Below are 25,709 nucleotides of genomic sequence, written 5' to 3'. Positions count from 1 at the left end.
TCTCTCTCGGTCTGTCTCTCTCGGTATGTCTCCCTCTGTCTGTCTCCCGCTCTCCGTCTCTCTCTGTCTCTCTCTGTCTCTCTCTGTCTCTCTCTGTCTCTCTCTGTCTCTCTCTGTCTCTCTCTGTCTCTCTCTCTGTCTCTCTCTCTGTCTCTCTCTCTGTCTCTCTCTCTGTCTCTCTCTGTCTCTCTCTGTCTCTCTCTGTCTCCCTCTGTTTCCATCCTTCTGTCTCTCTCTGTCTCCCTCTGTTTCCATCCTTCTGTCTCTCTCTGTCTCCCTCTGTTTCCATCCCTCTGTCTCCCTCTGTTTCCATCCCTCTGTCTCTCTCCCTCTCCCTCTGTCTCCCTCTTGCTCTCCCTCTGTTTCCCTCTGTCTCCCTCCCGCTGTCTCTCACTGTCTCCCTCTCTCACTGTCTCCCCCTCTCTGTCTCCCTCTCTCTGTCTCGTTTTGTCTCCCTCCCTCTGTCTCCCTCCCTCTGTCTCCCTCCCTCTGTCTGTCTCCCTCTCCTTCCCTCTGTCTCCTTCCCTCCCTCTCTCTCTCTCTCTCTCTCTCTCTTGGTCTCCCTCTGTCTGTCTCCCTCCCTCTGTCTCCCTCTATCTGTCTCCCTCTATCTGTCTCCCTCCCTCTGTCGCCCTCCTCCCTCTGTCTTCCTCTGTCTGTCGCCCTCTGTCTCTCTCTCTGTCTCCCTCTGTCTCATCCCTCTGTCTCCTTCCCTCTGTCTTCCTCCCTCTCTCCCTCTCTGTCTCCCTCCCTCTGTCTCCCTCGCTCTGTCTCCCTCAGTCTCCCTCTCGCTTTGTCTCCCTCCCTCTGTCTCCTTCTGTCTCCCTCTGTCTCTGTCCCTCTATCTGTGTCCTTCCCTCTATCTGTCTCCCTCCCTCTCTGTCTCCCTCCCTCTGTCTCCCTCCCTCTGTCTGTCTCCCTCCCTCTGTCGCCCTCCTTCCTCTTTATGTTGCCCTCTGTCTCCCTCTCTGTCTCCCTCTGTCTGTCGGCCTCTGTCTCCCTCCCTCCCTCTCTGTCTCCCTCCCTCCCTCTCTGTCTCCCTCCCTCTCTCTCTCCCTCCCTCTCTGTCTCCCTCCCTCTCTGTCTCCCTCCCTCTCTGTCTCCCTCCCTCTCTGTCTACCTCCCTCTCTGTCTCCCTCTGTCTGTCACCTCACCACAGCTTTCCGGGCACACACACAGCCGCACCCGAGTACTTCGCAGGTCTTTAAAAGACCATTTACTGGGAGACGTTATGCAATAGATGAGGCATAGTGAGAACAAAGCTTTCAAAGGAGTGCCTCTTAATTAGCAGCAGTTATATGCTAAGTGCCCGTTAATACCGGTGACATCCCGGGACACACCCACCATTTGAAGGCGACACAGTACTGTGTCGGGACACACAGTTTGGAAAGCTCTGCCTTAGCTGCTAGAGCCGGGGTCTCCAACTAGTCGATCGCGAGCTACCGGTAGCTCGCGGAGTCCCCTGGAGTAGCTTGTGAGCCCTTCAGCCTTTCCGGCTCCATTTGCCGCCCTCACCCAAACCAACAGCTCGGATTGGAGCTAAGCTGGGGTGGGGCGGGCGAAGAGGATGACGCTTCTCTCCTGGAGCTGCAGACTCCTCTCGTGAGAGTCTGACTCTTGTGACGTCATCGTCTACTGAAAACGTGCTGGCATCATGCGATGGGTGCCAGCGCGGAGCAGTAGGAGACGTGACTTCCACCGCCAGAAGCAGCCAGGAGACGTGCCTTCCACTGCAGGTAAGCAGATAGATAGTTTAGTGATGTTGGATTCTGTTTTTTTATGAATGTGCACAAAAAGCGAGTGGAACAGAGGGCAGAAAGGCACAAAAAACGAGTGGAACACAGGGCAGAAGGGCACAAAAAACGAAACAAAAACAAGTGGAACAGAGGGCAGAAAGGCACAAAAAACGAGTGGAACAGAGGGCAGAAGGGCACAAAAAACGAAACAAAAACAAGTGGAACAGAGGGCAGAAAGGCACAAAAAACGAGTGGAACAGAGGGCAGAAGGGCACAAAAAACGAAACAAAAACAAGTGGAACAGAGAGCAGAAAGGCACAAAAAACGATTGGCACAGAGGGCAGAAGGGCACAAAGAACGAAGCAAAAACGAGTGGAACAGGGCAGAAAGGCACAAAAACGAGTGGAACAGAGGGCAGAAGGGCACAAAAAACGAAGCAAAAACGAGTGGAATAGAGGGCAGAAGGGCACAAAAAACAAGGGGAAAACGAGTGGAACAGAGGGCAGAAAGGCACAAAAAACGAGTGGAACAGAGGGCAGAAATGCACAAAAAACAGTGAAACAGAGGGCAGAAAGGCACAAAAAACGAAGCAAAAATGAGTGGAACAGAGGGCAGAAAGGCACAAAAAACGAGGGAAAAACAAGTGGAACAGAGGGCAGAAAGGCACAAAAAACGAGTGGAACAGAGGGCAGAAGGGCACAAAAAACGAAGCAAAAACGAGTGGAACAGGGGGTAGAAGGGCACAAACAACAAGGGGAAAACGAGTGGAACAGGGCAGAAAGGCACAAAAAACGAGGGCAAAATGAGTGGAATAGAGGGCAGAAAGGCACAAAAAACGAGTGGAACAGAGGGCAGAAAGGCACAAAAAACGAGGGGAAAACTAGTGGAACAAAAGGCAAAAGGGGCACAAAAACAAGGGGAAAAACGAGTGGCACAGAGGGCAGACGGGCACAAAAAACGAATGCAACAGGCAAAATACAGTATACAGAAATATGAGGGCAGCGAGGGGAACAGAAGGGAAAACGGGGCAGAGACACGGGGCAGCGAGGGGTACAGAAGGAAAGACCGGGCAGAGAGAGCACGGGGTCAGCGAGGGGAACAGAGGGAAGAAAAGGGCACGGAGCAGGTACAGGCAGCGGGGGAAAACAGACAACAGCAGTCACAGACACAACAATGATAATACAGGCAATACAATAAAAGCAATAAAACGTTGAAAGGCACATGTGTATAGGTTACCGTTACTTCTGAACTCTAGAGTTACCTCCAAAAGGTCACTGGGATATGCTTTCCTTCCATGATGGAACATGAGTCTCCCATATGCATTCCTCTGTCTGACCTTCCTACCTCAACTTTGGAGAAAGGTCAGGGCAGACTCTATCGAAATCATCTTAATAGCCCTGGACTGAACTGTGAGTGTGTTACCCAGAGCTTCTGAGCATTACCCTCAGATCTGGCTACCCATTCAGGATGGTCTCCTTCCTCAACAACAGGGAAGAGTCCTTCCCCTGAATATTCACATCCTACACCTCCAAGCCTAGAGACTGAGTGGTGACCGCTAAATTCTTTTGACTTACCTCTTCAAGTGGTAGATATTCATTTTTTTTTAATGAATATTTTTATTAACAATCATCGACATACAAAGATTCAGGACAATGATACAATTTCCATCAGGCAAGGCAGAATCTGGTAACAATTATGGATATCGCACACAGTTAGGACAATTTCAAGGAGAAGGCGGATCGCCAAGAGTAATGTCCTGGGGCGGACTACAAATATTCCCTCTAAATGAGTTTCAGGGCCCCCATATTCTGGACCACTTTTTAGGGCAGCCCCGGGCGACAAAGACAGTCTTTTCACGGAACATGCACCAATCCATACTAGTCTTCCATGCTCCCAGTGTGGGTGGAGCGGTAGCTTCCCAGGCCTGGGCAATGTTCCCTTTGGCCACCATAAATCCCAAAGTGACCCATTGCGTTTGGTGTGTGGTGAGATCAGTTGGTTCCCAGATGTTCAATAAACATCTGCGTGCTTCCTGGAGAAGAGGTACCGCCCCCCGGGAGGAGCCACCTATCCATACGATATCCCGGGTCGTCGGGAGCCCCATAGGTACTTTGTTTGATAGCGGCCATATGGGCTGCACAGTAATATTTTTGGATGTCAGGGAGAGCGATGCCACTATCGTACCATTTCAGGGTGAGTTTCTTAAGAGCTATGCATGGCGTTCCATTCCATAGCAACTCTCTCTGAAGGTGTTCGATTTCCCTAAAGTAGGCGAGAGGGACACCATCCAGTGAGTTTTGCAGGGCATAGAGAAAACGGGGGAGAGACATCATTTTGAATAGGGCGACCCTGCCCAGGACGGATAAAGGGAGAGTCCTCTAGCTGGCTATGTCACACTTTAAGCGCGGAAGGGGGGGGGGGAGGAGATTGTAGTCATAGCGGAGGGAGGGATCCAGGGAGATGAAGATTCCTATGTATTTAAAGCTTGTGGTGCTGATTTGGATTGGACAGTTATTGGGTAGAGCTGGCGTTCCCCCGGTAAGGGGGTATAGATGGGACTTAGACCAATTAATCGTAAACCCTGAATACTGTCCGAACACCGCTAGTATGTCAAGGAGAGCGGTTAGGGATTTCTTGCGTTCGGTCAGGTAAAGCAGTACGTCATCGGTGTAAAGCGAAATACGATCCTCCCAGTCCGGAGACCATCTAAATCCACGAATTACTGGATCACAGCGGATCCACGCCGCTAATGGTTCCAGTGCAAATAGGAGTGGGGAGAGCGGGCATCCCTGACGGGTACCTCGGCTCAGAGTAAACGTGTCAGACAGTTTGTTATTGACCACTACACTCGCCAGAGTTGCCGCGTATAAAAGGCGCACCCAACTAATGAACTCGGGATCGAATCTTAACTTCTGAAGCACTGTGAAGAGATAGGACCATTCGATCATATCAAACGCCATGGTGGCGTCGAGGGAGACTTTAGTTTAATGCTGTATTGCGCCGCGGGATAAAACCAGACTGGTCCGGGTGCACAAGGTCTGAAATTATTTTAACTAGACGGTTGGCAAGAACCTTTGCCAGAGTTATAGGTTCTGCGTTTAGAAGGGAGATGGGCCGGTATGAGGTGCAGTCTGTTTTGGGCTTGCCTTCCTTGTGAATAGTGACTATGTTAGCTGTTCGTTGATCCTGTAGTAGTTCCCCTTTTACCCTACTTTCCTCAAACATAACTCTAAGGTGGATGGCCAATTTATCCAGGTTAAGCTTATATAGTTCTATGGGGATTCCGTTGGGACCAGTAGCTTTACCAGAGCGGAGTGTTTTAATTGCCTGTGCAACTTCGTCTATGGTCAAGGGACTATCCATTAACTGCCTGTCAGTCAGGGAGAGGGTGGGCAATGTTATGTTTCGCAACAACTCGGCAGAGTCTGATTCCGTATAAGGTGCAGCCGCGGTATACATCGCTTCGTAATGGCTGGCGCAGTGATGTGCAATGTCTTGGGGGTTCACAATGCTGGCGTTAGTGGTGTCATGGAGGACTGGGACCCGCCTACTCGCCCATTCCCGTTCATCCAACCAGGCTATGAGTTTCCCAGCTTTGTCACCCAGGTCCTAGAGTCTCCCAAGCTGTTCCCTCCCCAACGTACGAGCTGTGTCTATAACTAGTGCCCTTAACTCTTCTTGCTTAAGTCGCAACAGATGAAGTTTTTCAGGGGTATCCTGCCTCTCCAATTCCCTCTCCAGTCGATTAATGTCAGTTTCTATGACAGACGCCCCTTTTTGTTGTTCCTTCTTGTGACCTGATATGAGGGACAGGGCTTCTCCTCTCATCACAGTTTTAATTGCCTCCCAGAGCATCTGGACAGAGTTCACAGTGCCCTCATTTTCAACAAAATAGTTGTCCATCGTGGTCAGGAGGCCCTTACAGCTTTTGGAGTGGTGAAGAAACCAGGGGTTCATCGTAACAGTCTTGCCTACTCGTATTCGATCCAGGAGTATATGAACCCATAGCGGTGAATGATCGGATATACCTCTGGCTAAATGCGGACCTCATGGACATAGGAAATTTGGGAGCTAGGAACTAAAACGTAATCAAGTTGAGAGAAACTGTGGTGTGCTCTGGAATAAAAAGTATATTGCCTCGAGTCGGGATTGTATGTACGCCAACTATCCACCAGCCCCTTGGCCTCGAGGAAATCAGGCAGCCAGTGAGAGGAGGGCCCCAAAGCACGAGGGGGTTGACGGTCCAACCCACCCAAACCTACTGAATTAAAGACTGCCCCTAACACCAGAAGACCCACCGGTAATGAGAGAAGGGTATTGCGGAGATCCTGGTACATGGTAGTCTGGAAGCCGGGTTGGAACAGAGATAGATAACAGTGTAAGGACTCGCCCTTCCCAGGACCCAGAGATACCTGCATACCGACCCCTATCATCAGTCCAAGTGGAATCCACGCTAAACGGGAATGTGTTCCCTACCATAATGCTCACCCCTCTGGAACCAGTTGTAAATCCTGCATGTGCTACTAGTTTATAACCTCCCCTGTTCAATGCTCTGCAGGAGTGACCCAGCAGGTGTGTCTCCTGAAGAAGCACATCATCAGAGGCTTGTTTCCGTATATACTGAAGAACGATACTCCGCTTAACCTTGTCCCCAAGCCTGTTAACGTTCCAGCTCAATATGTATTCATAGTGTAGAGAGTCTTTGGAATGTCTGTCTCGCCTGTAATAGTGGTCGTCGATGAAACAAACTACAATAAAAACACCCCCACCTAACAACCCCCCAACCCGATGCCCTGCACTCTGGGCCTAGAACTACCCATCGAAAAATGCAGAGTGCCTGTCGCCCTTGAAAAAAACTAGAAGTAGAAGAAAAAGGGAGAAATTAGAGCGCTCCGTCTCCCTATCCCTAGCAGGTCAAGTGTGTCACCTCCTTGGTCCGAACGTGCCAAGTCGAAGGAGGCGATCTCCACAATAGGAGATCAAACATACAGAATTCCCCCTCAAGACCTATCCCACCCCAGTCCCAACATACTTAGTCCGATAATAAATGTCAATACTGCCCTTTCTTCAGTCAGGGTGAGTGTCCGCACTCCCTCGTCCGACGCAGTTATCCGGGCTCTTCAGTCCACGATGTTCAATCCAGTCTGCCACTGCCTTGGGTTGCTCAAAAACCAGAACCTTCTATCTGCCTCGAACCGGAGACGCGCTGAAAATATCATGGAGTATTTCAAACCTCTGTCCCTCAGCACTCTTTTCACGGAGAGGAACAACCTTCTCTGTTTTTGCACCCGGTTTGGGACGGCCGCCCGGGTCCCTGTGTGCCCATTCGATGACGAAGAACTTGCTGAGGCCTTTGGGCTGAAGATGTTTCAGGATAAGATCCTTGACAAACAGGTCAGGGAACTGCCCCTCCGATTTCTCAGGAACTCCTAGGATGTGGAGGTTGTTGCGCCGTACACCGCCTTCATAGTCATCCAGTGTCAGGTCAGTGAGTTTGCGAGAGTCCTGTAAATCACGGACTGCACCTTGGAGTTGTGTGACGTCACCGACGAGACTCGTGGTGGTGATCCCCACCTGCTTGACCTTTTCGTTCAACTTCCCCATATCCGCCCTGATGAGATTTATGTCGATGGCCATAGTGTCCATTTTATGTTCGAGAGAAGTTTTTACTCCAGAGATAGCGTCCATGGCGTCCTTCAGGGAAAGGTCTGGTTCCTCCTCCCCTGGGTCGCCCTGGGGGGCCCTCCAGAGAGTGTGCTCTGTGGTGTGTCCTTAGAAACTGTGTAACTGTGTAGCGGTCCAATTTATTGGTTTGTGTCCCCTTGATACCCCGAGTACCAGAGCCTTTGCCCCGATCCATAGTGCAGCAGAGTTGTTGTTTGGATCCCACAGGTTAAGATAGGGCAGACGTCCGCGCAGGTTACAAGCCTCTGTCCACGGATTAGCGGATCAGTGGACCCACAGGTCCCGATAGGTCGGATGAAGGAGGAAATAGCACGGACGCCGATAGCTCACAAAGGGCCCCTTCAATGCGTGTAGACACAGGTGTTGGTTCTGCGGAGAAGATCAAGCCTCCAGTTCAGCTGGATTCGAGGCTTCCCCTCCTCTAGGTCACAGCCAATTCACTGCCCTGCATATTTACTGTCCGTCAGGAGGGGGCTGGGGGTGATGTCTCCTCTCCGCAGGCCCCATCGAGGAAACACACCGGAGCGTCTACCTCCCAGCGCAGGGTGTAATGCATACAACCAATGCACTCCCTGGGTCGTTGCTAATGATGAGTGCAGAGAGTCAGTATAATAGGCCACCCGGGGCCTAGGACTCACTTTGCTAATTGACCTCAGGGGATGGGAGGGGGATGTAGTAAAATGGCATGCCCCTGGTCTTCTCAATGCACCTCTTGCCACCCACGTGCTGCAAGTTCACCATAAGGGACGGCGCCTTGCCTGAGTCTCTCCTGCCGGGCTGAGTGAATGCTCCGTGTCACATCCGCTGACGTTCACTGCGGGGTCCCAGTGCACCAGGGGTGTGGGGGGATTGTGGAGATCCACCGTTGCATCGGCCCACCACTGGTCTCATGCTAGGGAAGGAGTCTCCATTTCGGGCAGTCCGTGCCCCGGCTCCCGCCGCACTGTGCCTCCCGGCGGGCCCTACCACCCCCGTTCCCGCAGTTGAAAGGCCCGACGCTGGGCTGGAATTGGAGCAGGTGGGTTAGCGGCAAGGTCCCAGTTGCTATAGGGCTGAGGGCTATCCCTTCTGGTCGGCAATACTCCCCGTACTGTGTGTCCCGGCTGCAGGCTGGTGAGTAGGCCTCTCCGGTTTCGTCCTCGTAACTCCGGTTTCGGGCGTCGGACACGGGTCGGAGCGGGCAGGATATTGCACGCTTGTGTTCCGATGTGGGAAACAGCTCTCAGAAGGCACAGATGAATGTGCCGGTTAGTCGTTAGGGAAAGGTCTGATGGCGGAGCTTCCTCTACGCGGCCATTGTGGATCGCTGCTTGGCCACACTCCCCCAAGTGGTCGATATTCTTGTTGCCAGATGACTGTCTGCAAAGTTAATCTATCCCTGGTTTTGGGAAATGTTTATGGCCTGGTATAGGGTACCTCATCTAGACCCTCTGCATGTCCAACATTCTAATGTATTTGACCTTGCAGTGGGCACCTTTAAGGGTTATGTGTCTGCCCTTTTGGCCTTTTTTATGCCTGATCAACTCTCTTTAAAACACCAGTTGTGATGACACCTGAAGGTCCTATCGTATGTTTCCTCCAAAACTGTTCATCATGCTTCAATGGGACCTGAATGTAGTTGCAAATGCACAGTGGCTCGCTACGGCTTCTGATGATCAAGGCAGTCTTTCTTTGTGTTATCACTTTTATTCTCATGTTATTTAACTAGTCACATGCTATGCAAGCTTCCTACAACACTTTCTTCTAATACAAACTTGGTGCTGCAGACTCTAACTGCATTCCTGCTAAAAGTGGTATCCACCATCCATGCCAGACAGTGAATCACCTGCTGACATTTTTTTCTTCTCTGTCACACACCTCAAAAGATGAGGAGAGGCTTCACAATTTGACCCTAAGAGGACTTTGAGTTTCTACATTGAGCATACGAGAGACCTTTACATGTATGATCCACTCTTTTAGGGATTTTTCCTGGGAGCAAGAGAGGCAAGCTGGTGCAAAAGAGAACTCTGTTCAGATAAATAGTCTTTGCATTGAAATCTGGACTCATTTCACCAGTCAAGAATGCTGCAATGGCATTGGCGAGGGAGGTGCCGATTCTGGGTATTTGCCACACTAGGACATGGTGTTTGGTGCACACATTCACAACACACTACTGCTTTTTATAGTCTGATCCAGTGACCGGGCCAGTTTGCTTGCTTGGTCCAACGTCAAGAGTCAACGTCAAGAGTCCTTTCCCATTGCTTGTCTATTTTAGCAGCACGTCTAAGGCAGACAGCCACACAGACTCGAAACAAGATGTTTGGTTGGTGAAGGAAAATTCACTTCAGCTCTGCATGAACATGCCTATTGAACCACTGCACCTGTCTTTAGTTATCCTTCGGAAGCCATTCTTCCAACCCAGTGCACAGACGAAACTCGGACAGCAGGGCATCTTCTCGCATTTCAGAACACAAGTCCTGTATACTAGATGTATCATTCTCTGAAAAGGCAAGGCCAAGGTAGTGTTGAAATTGTTAGGAGTGACAAACTCATACATTTATCTCATTCCTAATGCCTAGCTTACCATTAGAGCACTCCAGGGCTGGCACCGCTTTAAGGGTCAGGTGTCCTTGTTGAACTAGGAGAATGCAGGTCATGTAAAGAGTGTGCCGTTATGAATTCAGACACGAAGTGAAGCTGTACATTGCTGAAAACTGAAAGAAGTGACCTAAGCACCCCTCGAAGTCGAGGGTGCGAACCTGTCGCATGACAGGTCCTCGTCATGATGCAAGTTTTCTGGTAAGTTAAAGCGTAAACATAAAAAGGGCATACAGGACTCATCCGCATCCTGCCACTCTGTGCCAGATAAGTAGTGAGGATATCTGAATGCCTCTCTGTCGTGCTCCCGGCCCCCTGCAGAGGAGCCGATTCCACAACTGATTCCAACTCACGCAGCGTTTATGGGGCCATCAGCAATGTTACAACAGATTGAGACCTTAAATGGATCTGTGTTGCAAATCTTTGGCACCTTTCTGACTCCTCAGGTGAGCCTTCGGGCCCCAAAGGATACGCTAAGGGCTCCAGTTGAGTTACCGGTGACAGATCGGTCCTCAATGCCATTTGTACATCCTGAACCTGTGCCAGGTACTGCTCCAACATCAAAGCTGACTTCCATTCCGATGCCAAAATCCACATCAGTCTATTTGATATCAATGCTAGCCCCTGACACTGTCGGAGGACTACATCCCAATGTCTGACTCTGAGCCAAACTTGTTTCGCTCCAACCAATGGTGAGTTCCTGAATCTGTCTGGACGCACCTAGTCTCAGTTTAATATGATTCAGATAGAACCATGTCTTTCCCTCGGAGCCACCCTCCAGCTCTCCAACAACATTTTTGTTCTCACTGTGTTCAATATCATACCGCTTTCAGAGATGACAGTGGAGATGATGGGGATGATTTGACCCTAGTTTATGATGGTGACAATCTGTACATTGATTTACAAGAGGCCCCTGGATTGGAGACTTTCCCTGATACTAGGTTGGATTCTGCTCCTGGACCATCAGCGGAAGAGAGTGCTTCCTATGTTGTGGCCATAAGACATGCAACTGAGGTAATAGATATACAGCTGATGTTTATGGAAGTTAAAATTAATGTTCTAATTAAGGTTTTACAACCTTGATAGGAGTTTGTATTACCATTTAATGAGCCAACTGAATGGGCACCTGGCCTACTTTTACATATTCTCAGAGGCTATTTTTGGTGTCCTCATGGTGTGATTAATCACTGAAGAATAACACACATTCAATTTGAAAATGTTCCCAAAAGGGTGAGTCATATATTCAAACAAGTCAAATAATATCAATATATACATACAGGTACTCCATGAGAGATGAAACGGTACAGTGTTTGTGTAGTGTGAAACTAGTGAAATCCAAACCATATATACAACATGATATTGCCTGGCATGATCAATACAATAATTCCAGAGAGGGCAATTGCATATTTGTTTAATTATTGCTCAACTGCAATATTGCAGTCCAGGCTGATTTGTTTAAGCAGCAACCTTTCGACCTGTAGAATGGATAATTTGCGGAACCAGTTCTTCATTAGGATAAACAGTGGATTGTACAGGCTAAATACTGGCAGAGGCTTACACTAATTAGCCTTCTGACAAGGCAAGTAAGGGCTAACTTTCTGAAAGGTAATTTTCCTTAAAATGTATTCAAATCCAACTCCGCCATTGAGTTGGATTTTTTTTTTCTTGGAGTTTTGCGAGAAAAGGAAAAAAAAAACAATAAAATACAAATTCAGAATGTATGCGTAAAATATAAAAATATACAGAGAATAATATATGAAATACAATATAACTAAATAAATAGAAAAGTGATAAGATATGTATCAAAAAAGAAAGAGAAAAAGAGATAGACAAAGAGGGGAAAGAAGAAAAGAGAGGAAAAAGGAGAAGAGGGGAAAGGAAAGGGAAACTATAAAGCAGGAGGAGAAGTAGAAAGATACGTAGTAAAAGGCAACAATAGGAGGTCAGACTTAATTTTTTGAGAAAGGGAGATAGAAGAAACAGAAGAAATCCTATGTTCATCGCAAACAAAATTCCACCAGGTTACTAAAGATATGTTAGAATTATCTTTCCAGGAAGATAAGATAACTTAAAAGCAAGTGCAATGAAAAGATCAAATAACAGGGAAATAGGGGAAGTGACAACAATATCAGGAGATAAAGAACCTAAAAAAACATTTTGTAAAGTTAATGGAAGAGCACATTGAAAAACTTTCATACAAATATTCCAAACCGATTTCCAAAACGAGTGAACCTTAGAACATTCATATAGTTGATGAATTAGTGTACCTATAGCAGTAGAACAGGACCAACACATTGGAGATGCGGATGGGGAAAATCTAGAAATACAAACAGGAGTAATAACGGCTCTGTTATAAATAAAATACAAGGATTGTGTAATACGTGCAGCAGCAGAGACCTTGAATAGTTTAGACCACAAATTATCCCAAGTCGTAATAGGGAGAGAAACAGATAAATCAGATTCCCAGGCAGTTTCAATGTGGGATTTGGGTCTTTCATCAATATAAGACATCAGTAACTTATATACAAGGGCAGCTTTAGGTTTGTGAGAAGGAAAGAACGAAAAAAGAGGAGAGGAAGGGGTAAGAGATGGTGAAACATCAGGTAAAACAAGAGTGGATAAATGAGAATGCAGAGCAGTGGAAATAATAGTATACTGAGCGAGGCTGGAGTCTGGTAATTGGTATTGAGCTTGTGAGGCCAGAAAAGGGCGGAGAGAACCATGATGTTACGGCTGATGTATGTAGAGGATACCCTTTTCTTTCCAGTATTTGAAATAAAAAGATTTACCCTTATACTTGAGAAATGTATTAAACCAAAGGGAGGAATATAGGAAACATTGGAGTGGTGTAAAACCAGTAGAAAAGGTAGTGTATAACAGGTTACGGGAGTACTTTAAGATAGGGTTGCCAGATAAAAAAGTACTATTGGACATGAAAATGACGTCCTGAAAGGAAAAATCCTTAAGGAGGGAGCGTTCAAAAATAATCCAAGTGGGAGGAGGAGTAATACCAAAATCATAGGCTAATGCAAAGGATTGTTTGAGTAAGAAAGTAGAGTGATACATTTTGAAGTTAGGAAACCGAACACAGACTTCTCCCTTAGGCCATATGAGCTTGGAAAGGGCAATACGAGAATGTTTTTTACTCCACAAGAATTTTGTACATATTGAATTGATTTGGGAACAGTAGGAAAGGGGAATTTTAACAGGAAGCATAGAAAGAGTGTAGAGAACATGTGGAGCAATTATCATTTTTATGGTGTCTAATCTACCCCACCATGATAGAAATAAGGGTGACCAACCAAGTAGGAGTGACTGTAGCTTGGAAATTAAAGCGGTAAGTGTGAGCTTAATCGTGGCATGTAAGGAAGAGGAAAACCAGATTCCCAAATATTTAATTTTAAAAGGACACCAGGCAAATTCAGTATTGTCAAACATGAACTGGTAACATATGGAATTTAGTGGCAGAACTTCCGTTTTTGAAAGATTCAACTTATAACCAGAAATGCTGGAATATAATCGAACTTCATTCAAAAAAGGAAGAAGGGAATCAGTGGGGTTGGACATGTAAATTAAGATATCATCAGCGTAGGCTGAGATTTTTGTTTCAATAGAGTTATACAGAAAACCCTTAATTTGTGAGTTAACCTGGATAAATTCCAAAAAATGTTCAAGGCAGAGGATAAAGTAAGGGGGAGAGAGGGCATCCCTGGCGAGTGCCTCTAGACAGAGGGAAATATTTGGAAAAGTGATTGTTAACAAAAATACTAGCTCTGGGGCATGAGTATAATAATTTAACAAAAGAAATAAGAGGGCCCAAAACCAAACCATTGGAGAGTTGCAAACATAAATTGCCAATTGATACGGTCAAAGGCCTTCTCTGCATCTAAAGAAAGGGCGGCGAGGGGATATTTACATTTTTTGGCATAAGAGATAACATTAGCAAACATTCTAGCATTATCCGATGCCAATCTGCCTTTGACAAATCCTACTTGGTTGGTTTTAATTAATAGGGGAATGATATTAACAAGACGGGTGGCAAGGATTTTTGCGAAAATTTTACAGTCATAATTAATTAAAGAAATTGGACGAAAGTTTTTACAATAGGAGTGATCTTTATCAGGTTTAGGAATTATAATAATCAATGCATCCATAAAGGATCCGGAGGCCTTTGCATCTGAAATAAAAGAATTAAAGCGCGCCAAGAGCTTAGGGACACAAATAGACGTGAAAGTGGTATGAAACTCAGCGGTAAGGCTATCAGGTACTGGAGCTTTGGACTTTTTTTTAGAGATTTTATAGCATTAATTACCTCTTGAGAAGAGATATCTGCTTCTAATGCTGCAAAGTCGTCTGATAGGGAAGGCGGAGGCGGGAGACCAGAAAAAAAGGTATCTAGGTTTTGAGTGGAAGGGAAGGTGTCATCAGTATAAAGAGATTGGTAATAATTATGAAAAACATCAGCAATATCTTCATCTGATGAAACCAGTTTATTAGAAGATTCATCCAAGATATGGCCAATTGTTTTACATTCTGATTTGATCTTTAGATAAGTAGCTAACATTCGACCAGCTTTGTTTTGACCGCCATGGCATTTAGATTTAATTTTAAGTAGAATATTACAGGCCTCAGTTGTGGCCAATTGATTGAGTTCCGACTTAGCTTTAATCAACTGGTGAAGGGCAGAGGACGATTTGGAGGTGAAATAAATATGTTCTAAATCCTTAAGGTGACGTAGCTTATCTTCATATTTTTTCCTTGTCTCTTTCTTTTTGCTAGAAACATAGGAAATGGTAAATGCACGAAAAGAGGCCTTGAAGGCATCCCAATTATTAGGAATAGAGGTATCTATAGGATTGTTAAAAGTAAAAAAATCATTAACATGAATAGGAGCTTTTTTAACAAAAACAGGGTCAGATAATAGAAAAGTGTTCAATTTCCATCGACTGAATTGAGAGGATGTAAGGGAAAGATCTAATGTACCATGTACAGGAGCATGGTCAAAAAGAAAAATGGAACCAGTGGCAGAAGCTTGGATAGACGGTAACAATGATTTACTAACCAGAATATAATCAATTCTAGACCTTGTGTGATGCACATTGGAGTAAAAGGTGTATTGAAGCAAGTCAGGATTACATGTCTTCCATACATCATACATAGGACGAGAGGTGATGGCAGATTGAAAGGCTTTGTGCGTTTTGTCAGGGTTAAATATACATTTCGATAATCTGTCAGAAAAGGGGTCTAACCATTGATTAAAGTCACCAGCAACAATAACATTGGGACAATCAAATGAGGAAAGTAAAATTTTAGTTTCATTCCAAAATTGAGGGTCAGGTTTAACCGGGCCATAAATATTCAATAAGGTTAAAGTTTTATTGTGTACCACAATCTTTGCCATCACCCAACGACTGTCTGTATCTTTTTGAGTAGATAAAATTTGTACTGATAATGATTTATGAAAAAATATGGCAACACCACCTTTTTTGTTGGACGTAGAAGAGTGAATAACCTGACCAACCCATTGTTTTTTTAACTTAAGAGATTCAACTTCAGTACAATGCGTTTCTTGGAGAAAAATATTATGAGATTGAAGTTTAGAGAGATGAGACAGTACCTTTTGACGTTTAATCGGGTTCCCGATACCACGGACATTCCATGTAACAAACTTACACATAATGGAGGATAAGGAAGGTAATACACGAGGGAATGAAAAACACTTCAGGAGAACTTCTGAAAAAGAAAGCAAAACATGTAAAGAGAAAATATACAAAAAGTGATACAAAGAATACCAAAACATCCAAAAAATCCAGGCAACAGCCAAACGTCATTACTAAACAAATTACAATACAATTGGGAAAAGACCAACAAATAAACATACACGTCATTACAGGTAAAGAACTGAGAATGAAAAGAGGGAGGGCAGGAAAGGAAGAGGAGAAAGAAAGGGGGAAAAGAAGACAGGAGAAAGAAAAGAAGGAAAGGAAGAAAAAGTAAGAGTACAGAGCAAGGCCAAGTAGCCAGGTCTGTAAGGACAAGGGACAACTGAGCAATGGGAGCATGGAGACGCCACAGGGACACGGACCTCAGCAATTAATGGAAAGGAAGAGATACAAAAAGAGAGAACCTCATAATGTGGAAAGGAGATAACATAGAGAAAAGGGCATGGGACAAAGGGACATTGATGAGAGTAAAAATGAGCAAAGAGAAATAGGAAGAATACAAAGAGGAAAGAAAATGATTAATTATTAGTGTCCATTCCAGAAGGTGAAATTGTGTTGAGATATGAACCAAGCTTCTTCGGGTCATCAAAGGAACGGGTACGCCCATTGTGGGTAATCTTGCAATGACAGGGATGGAGGATTCCATATTGGATTTGCAGCTGTCTCATTTGAGGACGAAGAGCTAGGAATTCCTTACGTCGAGCATTAGTGGCATTAGAGACATCTTGAGAGATGTAGAGATTATGTCCAGACCATATAAGACGTTGTTTAAGTTTGGCGGCCTTCAACTAATGCATCAATTCTGTAAATTCAAGAAACAGCATAATAATGCCACGGGGCTTAGTAGCATTAGAGTTGAGTCGACCAAGGCGGTGAGCTCTTTGTATGTTAAGAGGGCCAGTTGTGGATTGAAGGTCTAAGAGGTCAGGCAGGAATTTCTGTAAGAAAGAGACCATATCAGACCCCTCAATATTTTCTGGAAGACCGTAAAGGCGTAGGTTATTTCTACGATTCCGATTTTCAAGGTCCTCAGTGTGCAGCTTCAGGGCATGAATTTCTTGTTCTAATAGAGGAATTTTTGACAAGATATCTTGTATGTCACTGACACGTTGTTCCAAGTCCAGAACTTTATTTTCCATAACTAGCCATCTTTCCTCAAATTGAGCTAGTTTTTCATTTGTTGCAGTCATGAAAGGCTGGAGGCCACGGACTTCATCCAGAATAGAGTCCAGAACTGGATTGTGGGACGAGAGTATAGGAGATGGTGGATCGTTTTTGGGTCTCTTCTGTTTCGCCCCCGTGACTGAAGCCTTCGCATTATGAGAGTCATGCGCCATGTTGAAAAAATATACAAAAAAGGATGTAGGATAGTACGTAAGGGTGACAAAATATAATGAAGTCCACCACAAATCTCTAGTTGTAGGAAGCACACTTCGATGATGAAAGAGACCCACAAAAATTCGAAGAAGAGTGATGATCAGCAGAACTCAGGGAGCAACTGAATTAAATGAAGAGGCATTCACCAAATATAAGGCAGAGCAGGTGTTGAAGTAGACCTGGATAACGAGATCAACAGCAAAGTAAAAGCTCCGGTAAGATACCCAAAATGGCGGAATGGCACCTCAAAAGATCAACACCCAGCACAGAGGAGCATGAATAATAAAGGGCAGAGTGAAAAAGAACTGCGACTTAAGCCAGGACATGCTGATAAAAATAGACTGATGGGGCAGCGCAGTGCAAAAACTGCTCCAGTCTGATGACCTAAAATGGCGGCCGATTCACCTCAGCAGGATAGAAAAACATAGAGATACAATGGCAAAAATAGAGTAAAACTGCGGCTTAAACCATTACAAAGCAGAGGCAAGAGCAGTTGTAAGGCAGCGCAGAAAAAAGGAAGCTAAAGGGACATACCGGTGGCTGGTGAGGAGACTGGAGAATTCGCGTGCTCAGCGGCACAAAATGGCGGCCGCCCGCGATCCGAGTGAGGCAGGAATCACCGGTATTTTAAAAGTGCAGAAAGAGATGGAAAAACTGCACTCGCGGCATATCACAATCCGCACCACATCTTCCGCCGCGGAATACGGCGAGTTGCGAGTCCCACAGCCGACTTTTGAGGCTCGTTAGGGTGAGAGAAGCTCCGTGTCGGCTCGGAGCTCATGCCGGGTCCGCCATGTCCGTACGGCGCGTAAGCCACGCCCACCCATTGAGTTGGATTTCTAATGACTATAAAAACAGTGGCTTCATTATTCTTCAAAGTGGTCCCGTCCCTTTCAAAAGATATAGTATTAGTATTTTAATCTACACTGTACACTGATTTTCCGCGTAGGACAGCTAGGCCTGCCACAGCGAAAATAGCTTTTTGGGCCTTGTCACAGTAGGGACATGATAATATTCTTGTTCTAAATGTTGTACTTTCGAATACCATGCACTCTATCTTGTGGAATACAAGGCCTACATATGGGTGACTTATGAATATTTAAAGGGGAGGGTTTTGCCTGCATAAAAAAGGGTTATTTTAACAGGTTGTACTCCATGTTTGACGAAGCAGCTGTCAGACTAAAATGGTTTGCCTGAAGTCATGTTTTCTTTTGTCGCACTGGCGGCTGAGACAATACATGCTATAATCCACAGGTTGGTGTTAACTTTTCATGTCTGGGATGTATTTCTACACCTTATAGTGTGACCTTATAGAAAACTTAAATACGGCGACCAAAGATTAGCCGATTTCTCCATTTTTTTTAAAGGAATTAGAACACATACAATCGGCACTGGATAGCAGTGTCCCAGTGTGCAGTATCTAAAAACCAGCAATAAACTAGGTTCCAGCAAAAGCGAAAAATTGGGGATGACCACTCAGAAAAGGTGCATTTCCTACAGCCACTTGGTAGTCCAACCTGTTCCTGGAGACCACACTGGCGTTATTTATAAATAGTGCAGAGAGTGAGGCAACAATCATGAAAGGACTGCACAGGCAGTTGTTGGTGACATATGTAAGGAACGTGTCTCCTACAAATACCTTTATCCAACCCAACCTAGCATAAGGGCATGCTCAAGACTACATTGGCATTATTTATAAATGCTGCAGAGAGTCAGGCAACAATCATGAAAGAATTGCACAGCAGTTGTTGGAGACATCTGCAAGGAACGCTTGTCCTACAAATACATTTATCAAACCCAAACTAGCATGGGGGTTCAGTTGGCCACGCCATATGGCTCAGTTGGTATGAAATTTGCTTCTAGTTTGCCCTAGATGTGTGCTGCCCCACATGATGTTAATTTTGATTGCTACTGTGTGAATCAATCAGCTATTTTTCTCACGTCTCATATCATAGGCACAGGATAAGAGACTATCTATAACGCTGAATAGTCTATCACTGCTGCTGGGTCAAATTGGGTGCCATAGCTGAAATGCATCACATGGCTCTTGAAGTCTTATATTGGGAACACTTGATGTGTGGATACCATCAGGGAGGAAAGAAAGCATTCTATACAAATTGGGAATCAGCAAATTGGAAGTGCTTTGTCACATTGTCTGCGGAGGCATATTATTCATAGTGTAAAACCAGGCGCTATATTTGGTTTACCTGCTAGTTGCACCTTTTGTTTCCCATCTGCTAGGAGTCATGTGACTTTGGGAATCTCCATTGCTTCTTAGAGTTTCACTTAAGTATGTCTTTTATCATGGACTTACTTGTGTTTACCCTTCCCAGTGCTTTCCAACACCCACAGGAGCCTACCTAAATTAATGTTCTTACTTTTAAACCAATCCATAACTGTTGACTCAAAAACCTTATATTGAAGGATCTTTATTTAGTACATCATCCCACTATGTAGAATAGGAGAAACACAAGCACTGACTGCAAACACGTTTGCTACTCATTTTGTACCTAAAGTGGATTCCATATGTCATGCCAAACTATCAAATCATTTTCCTCCTTTTCAGACCCTAGGATCCTCCCAGGAAGAGTGTTACATGCACTAGACATGAGACATTCTCTTTTGTATTATAGTATGCAGGACCTAAAGATAACCCTTTCTCATGTGCACAATAGAATGCTGGCAGAGATATAACAAAATCAGCAATTGCACACTGGACTGTATAATGAATTCAATTGGGCTGTCTGATAGCCATAGCCATAGGCACATTCAGCTAGAAAGAAAGCAACATCTGTAGCTTTTATTGACACAGTCACCTGTGTAGACATATTTAAAGGTCTGAAGGAGACATCCTTTCGTATGGCCATTAGACACTACTGCAAAACATTGAGGCTGGCAGAAAGCTACTAAAGTTCAAATAATACTAAGGGATCTCTATACCTGCTCATTCTCTTTATGGACATTGATTTAGTGTGTGGACGCTGCTTTACCATTTGTGTACAACATATGAATGTAATAAAGGTTGCATCTCCAAAATAAAAAGATAATTCACCCGTAGCATTGATTTTGCTGCTCAATGCTGTTATACTACTAAAGAATAGATAGAGGCAAACAAATACCCTGGATGGGAGGGTATCCTCTATCAAAACACTACTTTGGAACAGGGATTTGCTAGTAGAGGTGGGACAATTACAATGGTTCCTTAAGTGGGATCACTAAGAATAAGTAAATTAGGCAACCTGTTAAAGTTGGGCCCACCAGTTCTGTTGGTTTCACTTCACCGAAAGTACCAGTTAGTGGACATGGAGGCTTATAGGTACATTTAAGTCAGGCATGTGCTAGCAACTCGCGCATTATGGTGGGTTGGTTCATAGAGGACTCTTTCCCAGTGGAAACAGAGTCCTTTCTCATTTTCTTCGAAAAAGGTTAACTCACTCATTAACAAAAAGTGGTCAACAACTCCCTGATTCCTTTGGCAAAGTTAAGAAGTGACTGAGAGCAAGATCTAGGTGAAGTAGAGGTTGAAGAATGGAAAGAGGCCCTGAAAGCTCCAAGGGAGTTGGCAATTAGAGCAGGGTTCCAATTCTCACAGTTGCTGATCCTGCATAAATCATACTACACAAGGGAAAATGGTGAAGATTGACACTAATAGATGCACAAGAGGGTGCAACCAAACCGGCATCTTCATACATACTTTATGGTATTATGCGCGTGATGCAGCGCTCACCCAGAAATATCACCAACTCAGGGTTACAGGTCACTCCGGTGGGGCCCATAACACCGAAGTACAATACACCTAGTCACACACACCATTAGCTTTGACCCTTGCAAATATATATATATAAAATGGGTTGAGTGAATTCTCTCCTATGACAGGATACCTTTTAAGCACAGATTTTAACACCAACATTTGTTTGCCTCAATAATCCTACTAAACTAATCTAGGCATCAATGTACCCCGCCAATTAGGTCGATGGACCAATTAGTTGAGTAAGTTGATGGTGATTGTCAAGACCAGCTTAACCTCACTACAACAATACATTGATTTGCATAATTATTTAACTCTAAAAGAGTCACAAACATCGGAGATCATTTAAAAGATTTTATGTAATTAATTTGCATAAAAGAAAATTAGCATTTATTCTGTCATTATTAATTCTCACTGAGCATTGCTTTTTATTCAGGAAATAAATCAAGAAACTGTTAATTAAAGTCATGAAGAGAAAATTCAGGTTCACATTAATTCCATTATTCTCTAAATAAAAAGATTAATCAATCGTTGGTCATGTAACTGAAAGAGAAATTCTTCATGAAAAAGATCAGAGAAGCCATAGTTAAAACATGCATTTCATTCTAAAGATTTCTACACTAAAACCTTACTACCCAGTACTAAAACCCCAACTATACTTACTAACCCGGGCCTCCTCGGATGCAGTCTCCCAGGCTAGTGTCCCGTTACGATCTCCAACCTACAGGGGTTATCAGTGAGCCATCTGGCATAGTTTCAGGGTCCCAGCATCTCTGCAAACAGCTGCAGTGCAAAAAGCATCTCTCTGCGATCAGCTTCTGTGACATTAAACCCCAATTTTGCTCTGATATTTATACTGTATTTGCTGGCTCTCTACCCTCAAATGTTTCAAGTCTTGCCATTTCCCTTTCTCTGATTGGTCATGACATTGCAATTATTAGCTCTCAGGATGTTCGTTAATCGACAATATATTTTTTTAACTTTCAGGATGTACATGAATATCTTCCTGATTAAAAAGCTGACGGATACAAATTCGACTGTCCATGCATTTCTTAACTTCCTTGATGTCAGTGAACAACTTTGTTTGACAAACTGATAAATACAAGTTCGACTGTTCCGGTTCATCATTAGGCCTTTAAATGTTCATTTTCAGTGATTCAGCTGTTTCCACGTGGTCATTTTTGGAAGGCATTTGACTTTTATCCTTGGCAGACATTCAGCTGTTGTCGTGGTTATCATTTTGGCCCATAGCCACTCACCAGCGTTCATATCAAATGGCCTCGAATATAGTTAGCTGAAGTTGCAAAATGTTCTCAGTGAAGCACAGAGCATGGACGAGTTTCTCTCAGCAAAATGATGTAAGCTTTTTCTACTGCACAGAACCGGGAAAAGCGAAGCCATTTTGGAATTGTCAACCAACCAAAACTACGATAAACAGAAAAAGAAAATGTAAATACACAGAATATAAGTGTTTTCTGTCCCCCAACCACCAGTGCTAATATTTATCCTTTAAAACTGTTACCTAGCAGAAAAGCATCACACTGCAAGCCATTACAATGAAGCAGAAAAGCAGCATGCAATGCACAATGTACACAGACATGCATTATTATACCACTTAAATGCATAAAATAGATTAAACATGTGTTTTACATAATGAATTAATATGTTAATCAAACCTGTTAGTGCAAAGCATTTCCCACATGTAATGTGTGTGTTTTGGTTGATACACAGCTATCAAAATTAATATATTTACTTTGTTATGGGGGTGATTGATCTGAATGGGGTACACACAAAATCTTCTGTACCTCGCTCCATCACATGGATGAAGCAATTATGAGTGGGGGCATGGGAATACTTGGGGTGTGTCACTGGCTTGCCAGTAGATCATGCAGCTGGGTTGCTACTACTCAATTTATCGGGGGATGGTGGCCCACCAAAATACTCCAAACTACTATACAGCGTTGGTTTAATCTTGGAGAGAAGAAACATTTCCTGAAATTGGATAGCGAATTAATCACTCGAGATGCGTAGCCAGAAGGAAGATATGAATTGGTGTATTCTGGACGAAAAGCAAGTCTACGAGGGTAAAGGATGCCCAAAGATGGGACAAAATAGGACAATCATGGCTGCACCACATGGGGATGTTATAATTCAAGGTGTAAAGGGTAATTCCTGACAGTGATCGGGCCTGCACAGTTATATTGTTGAGTAGGAGTGACAGAAAAATATGCACAGATAAAAGTAAGATCTGTCACTTCCCTTTGGTGAAAGTTAATATATTATCATATGCGGAGTATATGGCTTTTTCTATTAAAAATAATAGAAAGAGTTTCAAAAAACAAAAAGCTGTTCTAACACACTACATTGCACTGCACGTCATCATAAAACCTCACACAGTGCGATTAGAGGGAAGACAGTCTGAACATGGCATCTATTATGTGGCACAGGTCTGCTTTGAGTCAACATCTTAATGGGTCATACTGAAGTGTTTACACTGAAACTTCATTCATGTAAACAAGACTCTTTTCCAAGTCCAGTCATTAGATTATAATGCAGCAAGTACATTTACAATAGCATTAGACAGCAAAATTATTGTTACAAATAAGTAACTTTCCTTTTTCTTCAGAATCAACATGATCTCATATCTGAGCCTAGCGTCAGATATAGTCTCTCTAAGCTGGCTTTCTTGTCGTGATGATTAGTGCAGGTGCATCAGGGTGGCGATTGTGTAATTTCCTCACAAACACCACAGTGTATTCATACCTCTGTATTTAGGCCTTGAACTTGCACCACTGAGTGTGGGTGGTAGCCATTACTGCTCAATACATAGAATCAAAAGATCTGCTGCCGAGGAAGGATACAGCTTAATAATTTGTCTACCAGGAGCATGTATTCCAAAGAAAATAAAACAATTCAATTAATACAGAACAAGATAGGACATCGAATGAAAGAATACACATAGTTAACATGCAGTAAAAGGGAGTTTATTGAATACCTGAAAATTCCACTTAAGAAAAGCACTGAGCTGCTGCCCGCGAGATGAACGTTAGTGAGTTGCAGCTGAGAAAGTCTGGCCAAACATTTTGTTTTTTTCGTAGTTTGGGGGCAGATTTAATTTATATCACTAATGAGACTAAGGGCATCCGTAATAGGAGATTTATGTCTGCTGGCTTTTTTTCAGTTTTTAATAGTAGTGTGCGCTCAGGGAGGCGAAAGCGTAACCCGCTTGTTATATTATAACAAGATCCTGCCAATTTCTCAGCCTTCTCAGATCCAGTCTTGGAATTTAGCTATTGAGAAAGGTATGTTTGTAATGACCCAGTTTTTTAAAATCCTCTTTCATGTGCTGTCCTCGACATTTCATTATGTAGAGTTCCTGCTAGGGACATTTGTAACTTGCTAGACATGGTCTTCTAATTTGTAAAGGGAGCCACCTGGTCTCCCTTAGAGTGCCCATGCCCCTGTCCTTATAAGATGCCTATATATGTGCCGTACTACTGTAGATAAAAGGTTGCAAGTACCTCAAAAAGAGCTTCAGTGCAGATCAGACAGCATGTATTGGCTCCTGAAGCGGCACAGTCTATTTGCCTGACTTTGGCGCACAGTTGATCACAGATGCTGCAATTGTTATGGATCTGGTTGGATGACTAATGGATCTAGTAGCTTATTGTGAAATTGGGTTTGGGATCAAAACTCACCCTGTCTATTTAACATTTCAGTCAGACACAAATTGTCTTTGCTATAGACCAACTTTCACTAATATTTTATGAAAGTGCTCATTTTAATATTTTAGAAAGGTCAAGTGGGCACTTTAATGCACTATGAAAGAGTTGTTGTTAGCTAAAACTTTTTCAGATTTGCTATGTTGCACAGTTTTCCATATAACAAGCCTAATACCTCTATACCACTGTGCACTCTCTTAGGATATTGTATAACATTATTTCTTAACAGTACATTTATTGTTTTTGTATTTTTAAATTGTGTTAGTATTGATAATTAATTTGTATTCTAGATTTGCCAACAGTAGAGGAATTGATGAAACCTATTCGAGAAAATCCAGCTTTTCCAAGAGGCTTTGCCTTAGAACCTGCAAGGTATGATTCATTATCTACAAACGTTGCCTATCTGAACATGGTGCAGAGACTCTCTTAGTATCATTTAGTTTGCTTCGATCATTTATCTGCTCTTATAATGGTGAATTAGTACAGGGAAATATGAATTCATTTGAGCGGTGGACATGTGAGTCTGTTGGGAGGATTGATAAAGAGCATGGAGAGATAGAAGAGAGATGAGTCTAGAAAGTGTTTATTGGGAGATCATAGTAGTAGAAGGAGGTCTGGGGTGAGTAAAGCAGAGATGGAGGAGGGAAGAGTCTCTAGAAATGGATTAGGCAGATCATAGTAGTTAAATGAGGTGTCGGATGAGTCCAAGAAGCGATACATGAGGGTAAAATTTAGAAAGGGTTGTTTCGGAGATCTTAGCAGTAAAATGAGATTTTGAGTGATGCAAAGAGGGATAGAGGAGGCAAGAGTCTAGAAAAGGTTATTTTGGAGATCATAGTAGCAGAATGAGTGTTGGGATGAGTCAAACTGGAGGTAGATGATATATTGAGAGAAGTACAGGGTGAAACATAATGTAGTGCATTGGAGACTCAAATTTGTTTTTCTTTTTACAGTAGGAGTAAAGTAAGGAATACATAGATATATGTCCATGGAAGGTTTACATGTATAAGGAAGGTTGTATATCAATATTTAAGTTATATGTAATAAACTCAGACGTTCAAGTGTTGTTGTAATTTAGGTTAATATATTTGTGTGTTTATTTTCTCTTTTTTTCTTTTCAATAATTCAATAGTGAAGCAAT

The 25,709-nt window shown here is 43.7% G+C and overlaps 1 protein-coding gene across 2 annotated transcripts in view; it reads left to right on the top strand.

Annotated features, from left to right (window-relative positions):
* Positions 1–25,709, top strand: part of CEP162 (centrosomal protein 162) — a 977,479-nt gene that overhangs the window by 323,338 nt on the left and 628,432 nt on the right. For both annotated transcript variants that reach the window (XM_078648156.1, XM_078648158.1), the window contains one exon: positions 24,859–24,940. In XM_078648156.1, coding sequence (XP_078504282.1) covers positions 24,859–24,940 — 82 coding nt within the window. The remainder of the gene's footprint in view (positions 1–24,858; positions 24,941–25,709) is intronic.

Source organism: Lissotriton helveticus, chromosome 6, assembly GCF_964261635.1.
Source record: "Lissotriton helveticus chromosome 6, aLisHel1.1, whole genome shotgun sequence".
NCBI lineage: Eukaryota > Metazoa > Chordata > Amphibia > Caudata > Salamandridae > Lissotriton > Lissotriton helveticus.
The sequence above is the reverse complement of the archived record's forward strand: the minus strand, read 5'-3'. Positions and strand labels throughout refer to the sequence as shown.